The sequence below is a fragment of the Lemur catta genome, chromosome 4, assembly GCF_020740605.2.
Source record: "Lemur catta isolate mLemCat1 chromosome 4, mLemCat1.pri, whole genome shotgun sequence".
Lineage (NCBI taxonomy): Eukaryota > Metazoa > Chordata > Mammalia > Primates > Lemuridae > Lemur > Lemur catta.
In genome coordinates, this window is record NC_059131.1 from 17,144,917 (window position 1) to 17,162,613 (window position 17,697).

Sequence of the window (17,697 nt, forward strand, 5' to 3'; positions counted from 1 at the left end):
TCTCATAACAGGTTGACTTTGGAAAACAAACAAATTACTAAGGGAAGGAAAACTTGAAAAAATAAGCATGTTAGGTATGGAATACAATTTGACCTAAGCAGTTGTTCCAAAACTGTCTTTAGTCAGTTTCTTGAAAATAATTGCTAGGGCTGATATGTGGAAATATGTTTATAATTTTACCGATTCTGATGTATTGGTGAAATTACTATGCATTTTCCAGGTTAAAAAATAATCTTAAATACTTCTCTCATTCAGTATAACTTCATGATGTTTCATCCTATTGATAATATGTATGCATCTATTTCAGTGCCTTAAACTATTTGGAAGGCAGTCTTTTGCTAATGGTTAAAGAACTGTTCTCTTAAGGATGAAATACTATTCGTTAAAGGGATCTGTGAAATAATTTACACTTGTTACAAAATAGTTACATGTGGACGCATTTGTTATTTTTGTCAAAGTCATTCAGTTTGAGAATCAACAAACATTAGGTGCCTTCACTTCAACCAGCATTACTTTCATTTAATACTCAGAAATGTAAAAATGTGATATTTAAAATAGTAACCCAGTACTTATGTTTATTTTTTAAACCATCTTGTGTGTCATGAATTGAACTAGCAAGAAGACTCTTTAGTAGGGTTTATTCCTTTGTTCTTTATCTTCTTAAGTACAAACCATTTAATTAAAAAATTGCTAATCACACTAAATCCTCAAATAGAAGTGGTTTATTCCATAGACTAATATTTGGCTCTTTGTCATTTGTCTTAAATGTATTTTTTTTTTTGCACAGGTAATTCATGCTCATTATAGAAAATTATAACGTGTAGATATGCAAAAATGATCTTTAAATTACCTATTCCACCATTCAGAGATAACCACTAATAACATTTTGGTGTGCATCCTTTGAGATATTTTTTAGTGTATTAGTCTTTTGGTTTAATTAAAAGGCAGCTGCTTTGGTTATTTTAATCATGCTGTTCTATTTTTTGAAACCTAATTTATTTGTCTTTTTTATTAAAAATTACATTACAAACTTTTCTTTTTTTTTTTGAGATGGGGTCTCACTCTTCTCACCCAGGCTGTTGTGCAGTGTCACAATCCTAGCTCACTGTAACCTCGAACTCCTGGGCTCAAGCGATCCTCCCACCTCAGCCTCCTGAATAGCTAGGACTACAGGTGTGAACTACCAAACCCAGCTAATTTTTTAAAGAATTTTTTAGAGACAAGGTCTTGCTAGTCTCAAACTCCTGGTCTCAAGTGATCCTCCTGCCTCAGCCTCTGAGTAGCTGGGATTACAGACATGAGCCACTACAGCAAATTTACCATCACTTTAAGTAAAATAATAGCTGGTAGGAAAAAAATGCCTTTTATTTTAAATACACTCTGTGCAAAAAAAAAAAATGGATTTTTTTTTTACCTGCTTCCTTTCAAAATTAAAATTGTGGTAGTATACATAACAAACTACAAGTGTTGGGAATGAAATGTTTCTAAAAATCCAAAGAAACTTTAGCTTTAGTTTAATTTCCAAGGAATTAAATATTTAGCACATGCATTAGCTAATCAATCCTTCCACCTCAATCAAGGAAACAAAAAGTATCCATTGTGTAGATTAAGGAATTGAGACATAAAATGGAATGACTTGCTCTAAACTGGGTAGTGTATCCTTTAGGATTAGATTTAGCCATGACAAAAAATACCAAAATAATAGTTGCTTACAAGATCAGTTTTTTTTGTTTGGTTTGTTTGTTTGTTTGTTTGTTTCCCATGCAAACGTCCAGAGGTAAGAAGTTCAGGCCTGGTAGATTAACTTCACTGAAACCATCAGATTCCTGTATATTTAATCTGCCAATCTCAGCACTCAGGGCCTCAAGATAGCTGCACTAGCACCAGCCATCACATTTGCATTTCAATCAGTAGGAAGAAACACAGACCCCAATGGCTTTATTGAGATGTAATTCACCCATTTAAAGTTTATAATTCGGTGGATTTTTGTATGTTCACTAGGTTGTGCAACTATCACAATCTAATTTTAGAAAATTTTCATCCCCTCTAAAAGACACCCCATACTCAATAGCAGTCACTCCCTCCCACCAGACTTAGACAACTACAAATCTACATTCTGTCTCTATGTATTTGCCAATTCTGGACATTTCCTATAAACGGAATTATACAGTATTTTGTGTGTGTGACTGGCTTCTTAGCATGATGTCTTCAAAGTTCATCTATGTTGTATCAGTCCTTCATTCACTTTTATTGCCCAATAGTCCATTATATTTATCCACATACTTATCCATTGATAACCTGTTGAACATTTGGTTTCCATTTTTTTGGCTATTATGTATAATAAATAATGCTAATGAACATTTGTGTTCAAGTTTTTATGTGAACATGTTTTCATTTCTCAAGGATGTGAAATACTTAGGAGTGAAATAGCTGGGTTATGTGGTAATTAACTCCACGTTTAACTTTTTGAGGAACTGCCAAACTTTTCCAAGAGGCCTGGCCTTACTAGTTTCTATTCCCACCAGCAATGTATGAGGGATCTGATTTCTTCACATCTTCCCCCACACTTGTCTGTTTTTTCATCATAGCCACCCTAAGAGATGGTATCTCATTGTAGTTTTGTATTACCACGTGCTTATTGTTCGTTTGCATATCTTTAGAGAATTATCTACACAAATCCTTTGGCCATTTTTAAATGGGTTGTCTTTTAATTGTTATGAGAGCTCTTTATCAATACAAATCTCTTACGTTTTGCAACTATTTTCTCCCACTCTATGGGTTGTCTTTTCACCTACTCATTTACAGCACATAGTTTTTCTTAGTTTTTCATTTTGATGTGGTCCACCTTGTGCTCGCCATGTCCTAAGAAACAATGGTCTAACCCAATATTATGAGGATTCGCCCGTTTGCTTATGAGTTTTATAGTTTTAGCCTTTCCATTTAGATCTGTGATGCATTTTCAGTTAATGTTTGCCTCCTCTTCGAAGGTCCTTTCTGGAATATTGCATACACCACTCTGCTTGCGTTCACTGGCAAGAACTTAGTTACGTGGACATCCTCACCTGTATGAGAAGTTGAAAAATGTGTATTTTGTGCATCCGATATCAAGTTTAGCAGGTTGAAAGCGTGTTCAGCCATAATCTAAGTTTGAACAAGCTGCTTCTATTGCTTCATCTTTAAACTTTTTGCTAACTTTTACCCATGGGGATTTAGCAAGAGGGTTTAGCGCGATCCCCTCCTCGGTCTGCAGGGCAATTACTCCCTTGGGGATCTACCCCCAAGGAAAACAATCCTGGCGCACTGGCGCGCGTTCCCCCAGCGAATTGGCCCTTGGAGTGTTTGGGGAAACGGAGCCCCGCACTTCGCAGTTCCCGGGTTTCCCGCGCGTTGCTGGCGGCCGGACCAGACCGCCCCTCGCCGCGCCCACTTGGCGCGGAGCCGCCCCTCCGCGGGGCGATAACGGCGAGGCGACACCGGCGGTCAGAGCAGCGGTGCGCGATGGCGGTGCCTCCCGGACCGGCCCCCACCGCGGAGGCGCCGCCGCCCCAGCTAGAAGCGCTGGCCTCGGAGCCCGACTCGGTGAGAGCAAAGCGAGGGCGCGGGGTGGGGGGTGTAGACGCGTGATGCGCGTGGAGAAGCGGGGCGGCCTGTGTCCCCAGGGGGCTGGAGGGCTGCGCATTGCAGCCCTCACCTAGCCAGGCAGTGCTGCAGGATCGACCACCCCTCTGCGGGCTTTGGCAGTTGATAGCGAAGAGGCTGAGGATATTGGGGAGCCCCACAGAGAATAAACTGGGTCCTAGACAAGTGAGGTAACTCGCTGGATTCATTCAGCTCGACAGGACCAGCGCCCGTCTCTGGTCTCCTGATTCCCAGACTAGGGCTCTTGTCCAGACCGCTCACTGCAGGTCCTCCCGGAGGTCCCTGAGCCCTGGGCAGGTGGGGTTTCGGTTGTGCGTTGAGGAGGCTGTCTCCCTTCCCCAGTCACCCTCTGAAGCCCTGGTGTCGCCCAAGCACCAGGCCCTCCTGGGGGAGACTGACCCCAGGGATGGCCTTCCTGGCAGGTGGGAACCTGGGGGTGTCCTCAGTGCCTCTGCATGGCCTCGTGATGGGCTGGGCACGTGCGGCGAGGGTGGCTGTGCTGGAGAGGAGTTAGAACGTCTGGGCTCAGTGGGTCTCGCTGAACCAGACATCCACTCCCCACTCCATGGTCAAGGCATTCTGTGGCCTCACTTGACCGCCTCAATCCCCCATCTTGGCTCAGTGCTTCCTCTCAGGCACTTCAGAGCAAAGGATTGGGCCCCCCAAGAAAGAAAGTGAGATAAGGAGGCTCTCTGCGGACTCTCGCTTCCCAGGGAAATTTAGAAATTCAGGGTGAGACGAACAACAGCAAGAGGGAAAACTAACATTGGCAGTGAAGTACCAGCATTGTCCCATTTTACATGGGAGGAAACCGAAGCTCTGCAAGGCTAAGTACCTTCTTTGGGTAACGCAGCAAGAAATGGCAGATCCCAGAATTCGAATCCGAGTTTCTCTGACTATAAAACTGTGAAGATCTATGACATAAGTAGGTAAAACTGTCATCCTCAAGACTCCAAGGTTGTACCGTATGCCTAGTTTCAGCTGGAGTTTCTTTTGAGTGCCTTCTGTGTTCCACAAACTTGCTAGGTCCATTTAGGGGGAAACAAGAGTCCCGTTACGGGGGAGGGGAAGACTGTCATGTGGATTCTGCCTATTTTTAAAGTTTTCTGGAAGTTGACATAATGTTCACACAAATATCAGAAAAGGAGAACACATCCTGCCTTGAATGTGGTTTTCTCCTGTGGGTAGGAAGAGTGTGCAAAGGATGTGATAAACCCTTATCTGGGAAGACCTGCCTTCAGAAGAGCCTGCTTGCGGGGTCTTGCGAGATACCAAAGTGGGTGAAGCTGGAGTCCTCCCCATTCCCCCTCCCGTCCCCAAATAAAGGATGAGAAAGAAGCATCCTCATCATCTTTTGAAGAAATAGCACTTTACACAGTGTTTTTCGTGACCATTTATCGCTTCAATGAATATATTGAGCACCTACTGTATACCAAGCATTGTTCCAGGTACTGGAGACACCATAGCAAATAAAAGTTATAGTTCTTGCTCTCAGAGAGCTTACATTCCAGTGGGGAGAGGCAGGAAATATTAATAAATGGGAGTATACCAGGCAGTAAAATACAAAGAGAAAGACTTGGGTGGTCAGAGAGTGTGAGGTGACATTTAAGCTCAGACCTGAATGACAAGGAGTCAGCTCTTTGAAGACAGAAGAACCTCCCAGGCAGTGCAAAGGCCCTGAGGCAGCAACAGGCTTGGGCATTAGGAAAGCAGCCACGATGGCTGAAGGAGAGCTAGTTGAAGTGAGGCAGGCAAGGCAGTGAGAGCTGATGGGGTGGGCTCATTAGGCTACAGTGAGGACCTAGAGTTTTATTCAAACTGTAATGGCAAGCTGTTAGAAGGTTTTAAGCAGCAAGGAGACAGGGTCTGATTTATATTATTACAAGATCACTGGCTGCTGCGTGGAGAGTGGATCACAGGGAACAAGACCAGAAGCAGAGAACCCACTTAGGAGGTGCTCACTGATAGATGAGATGGGGAATTGGGAAGAGGAAGCAAGGATGAATCCTAGGTTTGTGGCCTGAGCCACAGAGGGGAGAGTGGTGTCACTGATGCAATGGGGACCACAGGGCTAGGAGCTGATTTAGAAAACGGGATGGAAATCGGAATCTGTGCTTTGACCATGCTAAGCTGATGCCTCTCAGGCATCCATGTGGGGCTGTAAGAAGGCAGTTGAATATTCACATTTTCAAGTCTGGGGTTCATAATCTGGAGTGTGCAGGATGGTTAGGGCTTGTGAGATATATATATTGGGGGCTCATAAAATTACTTTGTTTCAGTAGTAGGCTGGTGGGGGAGGAAGTTCTGATTTGTCATGTGTACTGGCTTTCTGTGTTTTAAATACTCACTATAACTGATTTCAGGCTGCCAGTGGTTCAACAGCTGGCTCACAAATGTCTTGAACATTTAACAATCTGCTCTCAGAGCCATTGCCTCGTTTACTCATCAAAGCAACCTTGTAAGGTTGGCAGGGATATCTACTGCATTTGACAGATAAGGAAAACAAGGCTTAGAGGAAAGAAAGGTCAGACAGGGAGTAGGTGGCAAAGAAAGGGCTCAAGCCCAGGTCTCCCAGCTCTGGCCTGCTGACTCAGTAGGTTAAAGCTGCCCGCAGCAGGAAGCATGGGGGGAAATGTAAGGAAGAACTTCCCCCTGGAAATGTTTAGAGGTCATGGTTTAGGATCTTTTATTTTTCTGTCTCACTTCCCCTTAGGATGATTTAGGGACAAAATGGGGCTGAGGGGTTACTGTAAAAGCCCTCAAGACATCATAGGGACCTCAAGATGCTTCTGGAAGCCATGGCGGTGTGGGGAGCTGTTTTGTGTCTGTGGGGGTAGGGGCTTAATACCTCTGTCTCCTCCAGGACAGCAGAGCTGATCGTCTCTCTTTCTGTACGAAGGTGTGCTATGGCATTGGTGGGGTCCCCAACCAGGTGGCTTCCAGTGCCACAGCCTTTTACCTACAGCTCTTCCTGCTTGATGTGGCACAGGTGAGTGTGGGCATCTTCCTTGGTGTCGGGGCCTTCTGCCCCCCGCTGTACTTCCACTCCCGCCATCCTCAGTAGACAGCACTTGTGACCCAAGCCTGACAGAAAGTCAGATGCTACCGAGAGCAGTCTCCTCAAAGATGTCTATTGCAGCCTGTTGCTAGTGGGAAAATGAGAAACAGTGGAATAACCCAACATTATAGAAGCAGTTGGGTAAGTAAGCTAGTCCACATGATGGACTCTTGGACAACCATTCAAAAAATGATCTGTACCATTCTTTTGGAAGAATATCCATGATCTGTCAAATAAGAAAAGCTAGTTTTAGAGAAGAGTATATAAAATGATCCCATTTTAGCAAAACAAAAACATGCTCCATATGTATATTCGTATGGGTATATGTATGTATGCATTTATACATGATTAAAATATGAGCATGGAGAAAATTCTAGAAGGATACACACCAAGTTGTTAATGTTAGCTATCGGAGGGAATGGTGGAGGATAGAGGGCAAGTAAAATCAAATTTTTAAAATAAGGTATCCACGATTTTTTAAATGACACTCTGATATGACCCTGTTTATGTAAAATTATAAATTTCAAACACAAACGCATGAAAGGATGATCATCAAAATTCTTCTGGCAGTTGTCCCAGCATGGTGGGATTGTAGATGAGCTTCACTTAATGTTTTCCTGTATTGTTTGAATGTTTTTCTACTGAGCGTATCATTTATGTAGTCAGAAAAACCAATAAACCATTTTCCTTGTGAAACACAATGTCTGCCTCCGCCTGTCAGCCCAGGTGCACCCTCCTTGCTCTGAGCCACCCCTAGATGAGAGCTCTGGCGTCCTCTCTAGAAGTGGCTGACATGAGTAATAATGATGCTGTCAGCTCCCTCCCAGGCCCCTTTCTTCAATAGTGCAGACTCACCCTCAACCCTTCTCATCAGTGTCCTTGTGGGGGAGCCCAGGCGGCCCTGGGTACCCTCTGGCTCTGCCGGGCCTTGGCTGTCAATCCCCTCCCCTGTCCATTTCAGATCCCTGCTGCCCAGGTGTCATTTGTCCTGTTTGGAGGGAAAGTGTCTGGGGCAGCTGCCGACCCCGTGGCTGGGTTCCTCATCAACAGGAGCAGGAGGTCCACGTCAGGACGACTCATACCCTGGTGAGCAGCCCCTCCCTAGGATCCAGGCACCCACCCCAGCCCTAAGCTCACTGTGTTTGTCACAGGCTGTTTCTTAGTGGAAACCCTCTGGACAGCTAGAGGACAAGACCGAACAGTGTAGTAGGTGCACTGGGGACTGGACTGGGTCACACTGTGAGTCATGCAGCAGTTGAGAGACATTTGGGGGGACCCTGCTTCACCAGATGGCACAGGGCTGGACAAAGCCTCCAAGACTCCCAGGCGTGGCCTGTGGCTCTAAGTGCAGTTAGGCTGCGCTGGAGGCCATGGAAGGTCTCACGGAGGAAGCACACCTTCCTGAGCTCCAGTGTCCTTAATACAGGGAATGGCACCACCGAGCACCCAAGGGCCCCCAGAGCCCCCGCAGTGAAGGGCCCCCACTCCCACCGCCTCCACAGCCCGTCAGCCACTCCTCCCCCCTCCATGGCTTCTACCTGAGAGCCCCAGCCCAGGGCTTCTCAAGGGGCAGAGAAGGGGTAAGGGTGTTCCCGGCTGGGTGGGCCCTTCCCGTCTTCCTGTCCTGGTGCTGGAGGCTGCTCCACCTCAGCTGTGCTTCTGCAGGGTGCTGGGCTGCACCCCCTTTGTCGCCTTGGCCTACTTCTTCCTGTGGTTCCTGCCCCCCTTCACCAGCCTGCGAGGCCTCTGGTACACAACCTTCTACTGCCTGTTCCAGGCCCTGGCCACGGTAAGCAGGGCCCCCTTCCTGGGCCTGGACTCTGGGGAACCCCAGTGCTGGCCAGTGGCCACGCTGAAGTGTTTTGGGGGGACTCACTGCCCTCACTTTCCCCTCTGTGCCTGGAAATCTACCACTGGCTGCGCTGGAAGCCCCCTCCTGCCTTTGAGCCCCCAACTCCGGCTCCCGGGGAGCAGTTGGGATGTGTCATTCCGGCCTGTGGGTGCCAGAATGCGACGGGGCGGGTGCCGGCCTTAGCCTGGCAAATGGGGGGGGGGCGGGGGGCCATCCTAAGCCCTGCCGGCGCCTCAGTTCTTCCAGGTGCCCTACGCGGCGCTCACCATGCTCCTGACGCCCAGCCCGAGGGAGCGGGACTCGGCCACCGCCTACCGTGAGTGGCGGCTGCGGGAGGGCGGGCGCCGCCCCTGGGACCCCGCGCCCGGCCGGTCCAGTCACCGTGCTGCGCCCTGTCTTCAGGGATGACCCTGGAGATGGCGGGAACGCTGATGGGGGCCACCGTGCACGGGCTCATCGTGTCAGGTGCCCACGGGCCCCATAGCTGCGAAGATACTGTGGTCCCCGAGCCGGCCGCGGTCTCCCCGGATGCCGTGAGTGCCCCAGGCGGGCGGGACCCCCGCCCCCCTCTGCGGGGTCACGTGGCCTCCTTCCTCTGGGTCCGCTGCTCCACCTGTCTGCCGGGGCTCTCTGCCCTCTGCCTCCTTCCAGCTGAGCACGAGCCCCCCAAGCCCCCAGCCCCGCTAATCCTGCCTCCCCGGCTCCCTCCAGCACATCCGCGCAGCGTCCGAGGGGAGGAGGCTGACCCGAGAAGGGGCCGCGGCGGGGCAGGAAGGGGACTGCCAGGGGCGGGGAGAGGGGCGGCAGAAGGGTTTGGTGTCCCTGCGGCTCTGGGTAAAGCCCGCCCTCTGACCCGTCCTGCCAGGCGACCCCCAGCCCCTGGGGAGTGGTGGGATGAGAGGGCGAAGCCGAGCAGCCCCACAGCCGCTGGCAGCAGGTCCCTCTGCAGCTAACAGCGGATACGCGCCTGCTCTACCCCGAGTCTATCTCCTACTTCTCTGTTCCCCGCGTTTTTCCTTAAGCCAATGGCATCGTTATCCTCCCGAACCCTGGGCTTCCTCCTTGCCTCCTCCCTCTCACCCCTCCAGCCTATTACCGAGTCATGCCCATTTTCTGGAACAAAAATCTTCTGGAATGTGTTCAACTACTCTGCATCCCACTGCTCTCCCCTGGCCCACGCCGGCACCCACTGCAGCAGCCTCCCCCCTCCAGCCACTTCCCCAGCACGTCACGGTGCCATCTGAAGGCAGTTTGAGCAAGGGTGGCCCTTGCCTTTGGGACTTGGCACAGGCCACCCCTCCTGGGGTTTGGTTGTGGCCTCTCCTCAGTGTGCCCTGCACCCTTCTGTGTTGGCCCTTTTTGCTTGTTTTTAAGTTAATGAATATTCAGATTTTGTGAATTTCAGAGTCACAAAAAGGCACAAGGCAGTGGTTATCAAAATGTGGTCCCCGGACCAGCAGCATCAGCCTCACCTGGGGACTTGTTAGGAAGGAAAATTCTCAGGCCCCACCCCAGACCTTCTATTCCCAAATTCTGGGGATGGGCCCAGCAATCTCTGTCTTAACAAGCCATCCAGGGGATTCTGTCCCCCTCCCCGCCCAAGCTTTCAAAATCATGAGAATAATAGCACAAATCCCCATGGCTCACCACCTACTTAAGAAAGCGTTACAATGGAGTCCTTGTACACCTGTCCCCAAGCCTGTCTGCAGAGCCAGCTACACACCTTGCCTGTGTACAGACAAAATGAAAGTGAGGGGCTTCAGGGAGCGTGGGAAATCAATCCCCCTCTCCCACTGGGCCCACTGCTCCAACTGGGGGATTGCAACCTCCAGCGCTGGGCCGCGCTCCGTGTCTGCTAGGCACCAGGATTGGGATGGGTGAGAGCCTCCCGCTCTCCAAATCCACCCTGGCGCTGCCAGCCTAGGGCTGTGGCCTTGCCCCTCCTGGGCCAGCCCTCCCTGCACCCACGCACAGGCCCCCAGTCAGGCCTCCCCCAACCCCCTCCACAATCCCGCCCAGTCGCTGACAGGATGTGGGTAGAGCGAGGGTGCCAGCGGCTAAGGGCTGGGGAGGGGAAGGTGCCAAGGAGTGGGGAGCAAGAGCCTGAGAACCCTTGGTGCGGAGCCACAGGTGAGCTGATGCTGGAAGCCCTGGGTGGCCCATGCCACCACTGGACTTCACTTACAAAATACAAATTCACAGATAAAACTATCAAGAATTTCAAGACAGCGACAGCAGAGCATTAAACCCCAAGCACAGCGCCCCTCTGAGCACGAGGCGCAGGGCATCTGCACGGCCCCACACCCGTGACCCCATCTTGCCCTCTTTCTCTTTCCTCCCCTCCCCAGAGGCAGCCTCTGTCCTGACTTGGCTGACTGTCACTCGCTTGCGCGTCTTTATATCCATTTTATTACATGCGTATTCTTCCCTGAGTGGCAGGTGGCACTGTCCTGTTTTCTGTGTTGTCGGGGTCATTGCGCATCTCACTGTGCTGTAATTGTCTGCTCGTGGTCTGTCTCCTTCTCCCACCCCAAGCCCCTTACGGAGGGTGGATGGGTCACTCATCATTGTAACCTCGGGGCCTGGCATGCAGATGTCAGCAGCAATAAGCGCTTGCTTCACAAAATGAGAGAGAGCGCGCTGACCCCTGGTGGCATCAAGGCCTCCTTTCCATGCGGGAGGCGTGGGTCAGCGGAGGGGATGCGTGTGGAAGGACCATCCTGGCCCTTAGTCTCTCCTGCTGGGCTGATTCAGGGGAGGGGGACTTGGCATCCTTGGGCTTGGGCCTCAGGTCCCTCTGCTCCTATCGGGAGGTACTCCTGCCCTGGCCCTGGGTGCCACTACCTCTGCGAGCCGGAGACATGGCCCCCACCCCAGCTCTGTCCTGTCCCACAGGCTTGTCTCTACTCCATTGCAGCCACCGTGGTGGTCGTGATTTACCCTGTGTGCAGCGGTCTGCTCTGCCTAGGGGTGAAGGAGCGGCCAGGTATGGGGTGCAGTGAGGGCTGGGGAGGCAGAAGCTGGGGGCAGGGCTCCTCTTAGGGGTGGATGTTGGTTTTGAGCTCTGCCAAACTAAAGTGTCACCTTCCTGTGTAGACGCCACTGCCCCAGCCTCGGGCCAAGGCCTGAGCTTCCTGGCTGGGCTGGGCCTCACTGCCTGCCACCCACCCTTCCTGAAGCTGGTGGTCTCCTTCCTGTTCATCTCAGCTGCCGTTCAGGTACTTCTGGCCAGCTGGTCCCCATCCCTCAGCTCCAGCCGTGCTGACCTTGTGTAGGTTCAGGGTTCGGTCTCTCGGCCCCCCTGCATTAGAGTTAGGCTTGAGTTTTATAGGCAGAAACCTGCAGCTGGCACATGGCCCAGCGGGGCTGGTGCTAGGACGGAGACCGGGTGGGGCTTGTGGGGTTGAGGCGAGCAGGGCCCAGGCGCTAGGAGGCTGACAGCGTCCGGGGTGGCTTCCTCTCATGTTACCTAAAATGTAGTGCAGTCCACCTGATCTTAGCTGTGCAAGTGGGGAGGGTGCCCTAGGGATCCCCTGTGTTGGGGATAAGTGTTCTTTGTTGGGGAAGGGACTACATGATGGTGGCAGCAAGGCAAGTTCAAGGTCCCAAAGGAGAGGCCAGACTTGAGGCCCTGTCCTTGCCCTCAACTTCTGAGCTTCTGCTGTTCCCAGCACACACGCGCTCCCGTCCGCCTCCTCAGGTGGAGCAGAACTACCTGGTCCTGTTCTGTACACACGCCTCCCGGCTGCACGACCACGTCCAGAGCCTGGTGCTAACCATCCTGGTGAGGGGACGTGGGGTGGCAGAGGCCGGGTCCCTTGGGGGCCTAAGTTGGGGATATGTGTGGTCCTTGATGTGACACGTGTGGGCGGAGTTCTCATGGTCAACATTTTGGATGTTGCTTTGCTCTTGGTCACCTGCATTCTGGCAGAGGGTGGGACTGGGGCCAGGGTCATGAAGTTAGTAGCCACTGGTTCAAACCGGGGGCAAAGCTGAGTCCCGGCTCCCATCTGCAAGCCAGGGCGCCGAGAGCCCGGGCAGAGACGCTGCTCTCTCACAGGTCTCGGCCATGCTGAGCACCCCGCTGTGGGAGTGGGTGCTCCAACGGTTTGGGAAGAGGACCACGGCCTTCGGGATCTGTGTGCGTGAGGCGGGGAGCAAGGTGGGGGCTGGCAATTGGGGGAAGAGGCAGGGGAGGTGACCATGGTGATGAGCCTCCTGGATCCGTGTCCCTTTGGGTATTCAGAGCCTGGCACAGGGCCAGGCGCGGGGGTCATGGTAAAGAGTTGTGTGTGAATGAGAGGGCCCGGGGAGCAGGTGGGGGGCCAGCTGGTGTGTCTGTCTCCCCAGATGATGGTGCCTTTTGCAATCTTGCTGGCTGCTGTGCCCACAGCACCCGTGGCATATGTCGTGGCCTTTGTATCTGGCGTGAGCATTGCTGTGTCCTTGCTGCTACCCTGGTAGGCTTGGGGGAGGGTACGTGGGTGTGGGAGCCTCATATACTTTCATGAGGGGTGTTTCTGCCTTCACATCACCTTGCTGTCCCAGGTCCCCTGTGCCCAGCCTGTGCAGGCAATGGGGCCCTCCTACTAGGGTACCAAGCAGCAGGAATGCGGGAGGTGCGGGGGGGGTGCAGGCACATGTATTGCCTGGCTCTCTGGGGCCAGGCTGGTCCTGGACAGCAGGAACCCAGGGATGAATCCCACTTGGTCCCTGTCTGCAGAGAACTCACAGGCTGCTGCCTGTCCAGGGCATAAAAGGGACAACTCCGTGCCTCCCTGCCCACAGGTCCATGCTGCCCGACGTGGTGGATGACTTTCAGCTGCAGCACCGGCATGGGCCAGGCGTGGAGACCATCTTCTACTCCTCCTACGTCTTCTTCACGAAGCTTTCAGGCGCAGGGGCCCTGGGCATCTCCACCCTCAGTCTGGAGTGAGTCGCAGGGTGGGCAGGTGCCAGAGGCACCAAGGACCAGTGGGGAGGGAAGAAGAGGGCAAAGTCTCACCCTGCCCAGCTAGGGGCCACCCATGAGCCTGGGGCCCAAGGTCTGCTCTGTCGAGAGTGTGAGGAGCCTCCTCCCCCCGGCTCCTCTGTGCGTGTGACCGAGAGGAGCTTTCTTGGGGACTGAAGCCCCAGCTCCCCACATTCACAGCTCTCCCCAAATTCCCTGGTCAGCCCATGCCCTTGACACTCCCCTGCACTGTAATGAGGCTGATCTGACCAGGAAATGAAGTACAAGCTTCAGGAGAGTGTGGGGTGGGTGTCTGGGATCCCTCCAGCCAGGCAGCCCGGCTTGTAGGACGTGACCAGCTGGGTGGGGGGTGTTTCTCCAGGTTCGCGGGGTATAAGGCAGGAGCCTGCCAGCAGGCGGAGGAGGTGGTGGTTACCCTCAAGGTCCTCATCGGTGCTGTGCCCACCTGCATGATCCTCGCCGGGCTGTGCATCCTCATGGCCGGCCCCGCTCCAAAGGCACCAAGCCAGGACACCTCCCGCCAGCCGAGCCTTCGGAGGTGGGCCCCTGCGCACACGGGCACACACAGGCAGGCACAGAGACGTGCACTGACATGGGAATGACTAACGCCAGCCAGCAGATTGCCCTGTGGTATCACACAGATAGCTGAACACTCCTGCCTTTGGGAGATTCTTCCCTTAGCGCGGTGACTCCCTTTTCTCCTGGATGTTCTTCTGCCTCCTTGGATTACCTGGTGGATAATCCCTCTACCAGGCAACAGGCTCCCTCCTTGCTGCCCTGTTCTTTTTGCTCTCCACGGCCCCCTGGGGACCTCAGCTACTTACCTGACCTCAAGCACCTCTTGGGCCTAGTGACTCCTAAAGCTGTACCTCTGCCCTGGACGCCCTTTAAGTTCCAGATCCACATATGGCTCCCATTTGGACATCCCCACCTGATAATCCCACAAGGATGTCAGTCAGTCCCCATGAGCTCTAAACCCATCTTCTTCCCCTAACTGGCTCCTCCGCCCACGTCCCTGTCTTGGTGAAAGGCACCGGCAGCCACCCTGGAGCTGACACCTGGGGTTCTTCACTCTTCCCTCCCACAGGCTGCACTGAGACCTGTCCTTCCCCCACCGGAGCACCGACCCCACTGCACGGGGAGGATCTGCTCACTGGCTTTCCCAGGAGGCTGTGGGGACCTTGAAGGCTGGGGCTGTGTTTTATTCATTTTTGTAACCCGAGAGCCCAGCACAGAGTCCGAGGCCAAGTCAGAGCTGACACCTGCCGCCGTGTCAGCTCACCTGGCCCACTGCATGCATGAGCACGCAGCGTGCACACCGTACAGAGCCAGGGGCACGTGCTCACACACAGGCCCGCACGGGGCAGGCAGGGAGAGGCGTGGCGCCGGCTCAGACTCTTCCGCAGCATGATGCCGAGGTGGCGCTTTCCGCGTCGGGGCGTGACAAGCGGGCGGGGAATTGCTTGCTGGCACTTGGAGGAGCAGGCGTGTAGCTTCATTAACAGGGCTGGCGAAGGGAGGCGTTGAAGGGGAGTTGGGAAGATGAGGAGCAGCCACGGAACCTTCCATGGGGCTCTGTGGCAGGACAGACCCTGCTTCTTTCCCTTCCTGCAGGAGGACCAGCTACAGCCTCGCCTGAAGTCTGAGAGGGCTGCTGCGGGCGGAAGCAGCAGGACCAGCGTCCTCTGGGCCTGACGTCAGTCGTCAGTCGCTTTCTCTCGGCACTTGAGCACCCACCATGGCAGTTTCACATGCAGCCTTTTTTCCTGGGAGGCGGGTCTTCAGTGATGCCTCCTGAAGGGACTGGCCTGTGCCCCAGGACGCCCACCCGGCATCCCTTGCCTGCTGACCTCAGGCCAGCTCCGATAGGCCTGTGCCCCTGACTAGCGCCGCAGCACGTCCTTCTGGAAAAAGGAAGCCCCTCCCCAGCCTGGCGTGCAGGCTCCTGTGGGAGCCCCAGGCCCAATACCCTGTGTAGATAGCAAAGCTCCCCTGACAGAAGGACAGACACACAGACCCCGTGTTTGTCCTGAGGCCTCGTGGACATCTGCTGAAGAAACAGAGAGGCTGAGAGACCCCACACGAATGGGCAGAGTGAGGACACATGGACATGCTGGGGTGGACGGTTAGAAAGACACAGGCAGACCCAGTGAGGTCAGCACCCCCCAGGGAGAAGGGGGACGGCAGCGGGGACGGGAGACTGATGCCACTCAGCTTCTGTCAGTGGACAGAGACTGATATCGGACCACCCAGAGTCAATCACTTTTGCAAACAAAAATTGTGTGGAAATACTTTTCTTAGATTTTATCTTATGAAAGCACAGGAACTATAGTTTTCTAGAGACCATATTTTTAGGGAAGGAAGATCCATTGAAGTTTATTAGTCTGTAAAATGTGACCATGGACAGCCCTCATCCCAACTGCTGGAATCCCCTCGGGAGGGAAAGGAGAGGAAACCCGATGTCACTGGACCTGGCCTTGCCCCCCCAGCCATATATCCCTCGCTCGCATTTCCTTAGACCAGGACACCGTGTGGGAGGCAGGTTCCTTCTTCCCTTTGGAAGAGACACAAAGTTGAGACTCCAGAGTGGCCCAAGGCAACAGGCTGTGGTGGCTCATGTGCGTTGGGGTCTGAGAAGGGGTTGGGGAACCTGTGGGGACTCTGATGCCCCAGAAACTCCTGCCTAGAGAAGTCCAACACCTACACAGGGCCTGAGGTACAGACTTGCCCCCACGTTTTCCCCCAGCCCCCAGCTCTCCCCACTCCATGGGGTCAGCTCTCCTGAGCCCACACCCCAGGGACAGGCCCCCACCCACTCCTCTTTAGATCTTTAGCTGCCCCTTAGGGGCAGGATCCCTGAGGCCCAGAGCTCAGACTCACTCAGACATGATGTGCTCCTCAGAGCTCAAAGCACCTGGATTCCCCCACAAACACTGCAGCAGAAGGAACCTGGCCTGGTCTACCTGCTGCCTCAAGTCTCTGGCCCTTGTGGTGCTGACATGAGTATCTGGTCCTGGAGGTCACAGAGCACCAGAGAAAGACCTGGGCTCAGCTTCTTGGCATGGCCTGTCCGATTCAGGAAGGGGCTGACAGGAAGCTCTGCCCACCCCACTGTGTGCACACAAAGACACACACACACTCGCTCACGCACACACACTCGCTCATGCACACACATGCTCCTGGAAACAGGATAGAACAGTTTCTTGACACTGGGATATCACTGGCCACATGGAGACGGTCCCTGGTGAGACAGAAGGCCAGGTAAAGTGTCTACTGTGTTATGAAATGTCATGCTTTGGAAACCAAGGCAATGCAGGACAAGAAGCTTATGCCAAATTCTCTGTTCCCGGTATTTCCTGGGAGTGCAGCTGCAGGAGGCAGAGCTGTACAGTACAAGGACAGTGGCAGGAGGCCCTCTGGGGGTCAGAGATTAGATCTCAGAGACAGGGTTTGCTCATGGGCTGGGTATATGCCCCACATTTATTCGGTTTCTTCCTCACAGCAGCCCTAGGATGTGGATATTATTAATATTATTCTCATTCTCAGATGAAGAAACAGGCTTAGAGAGATTAAGCCACTTGCCCAAGGTCAGCTGGTGGTGAAGGTGATCTCCAAAGCTTGTGGACAGGCAGTGCTTTAAAAATTGTATTGGAGTAGAGGCCGTCCCCCAGGCTTTGGTATCACCAGGACTGTTCCTCCGAAGCCAATGCCAGCATCCCTCCCTGACGGCATGCTGTGACCCCTCTGTAATTCCCATTGCTCCTACTCTCCCACCTCCAGTTCACGTGCCCTCTGAGCCTCCCACACTCCCACATACCCACACTGCCCCATCTTCATGTTCAAAGGAGGAGGGATCGCTCCTTGCCACCAAGAGTCTGTCCCTGGCAAAGAGCAGGCACCTCCGCTTGCCCCTTCCCTGCCCACTGCCTTCTTCATCTCCACTTAAATACAGGAGATCGAGCCATTCCCTTGCTCAAGACCCTCTCAGTCCCATGTCACCTCTTCAGAGACCTTTCCTGCTCCCTGCCCACCCACCATGGCCCTCCCCGACCTCAGCATGCTGAGCTTCACCCTGCTTTGCTTGTACTTAGTAGTACCTACCTCCATGTACAATGATATATTTACCAATGGTTTGCCTGTTTATTGCTTGATACCTCCATTAAAATGTAAACTTCA

The 17,697-nt window shown here is 52.9% G+C and overlaps 1 protein-coding gene across 2 annotated transcripts; it reads left to right on the forward strand.

Moving 5' to 3' along the window:
- The first annotated feature begins 3,492 nt into the window (after positions 1–3,492).
- MFSD2B (major facilitator superfamily domain containing 2B) lies at positions 3,493–17,697 on the forward strand. 2 transcript variants are annotated; one of them, XM_045549130.1, is made up of 14 exons: positions 3,493–3,579; positions 6,503–6,628; positions 7,659–7,783; positions 8,363–8,486; positions 8,787–8,865; positions 8,952–9,082; positions 11,445–11,535; positions 11,646–11,767; positions 12,250–12,333; positions 12,610–12,690; positions 12,900–13,009; positions 13,338–13,481; positions 13,883–14,059; positions 15,136–17,697. In XM_045549130.1, exons 1-14 carry the CDS (start codon positions 3,499–3,501, stop codon positions 15,158–15,160), a joined length of 1,500 nt encoding a protein of 499 aa, XP_045405086.1. In that variant the 5' UTR covers positions 3,493–3,498; the 3' UTR covers positions 15,161–17,697. The 2 variants fall into 2 exon arrangements, with proteins under 2 accessions (XP_045405086.1, XP_045405087.1); XM_045549131.1 differs by having other exon boundaries at positions 12,943–12,977.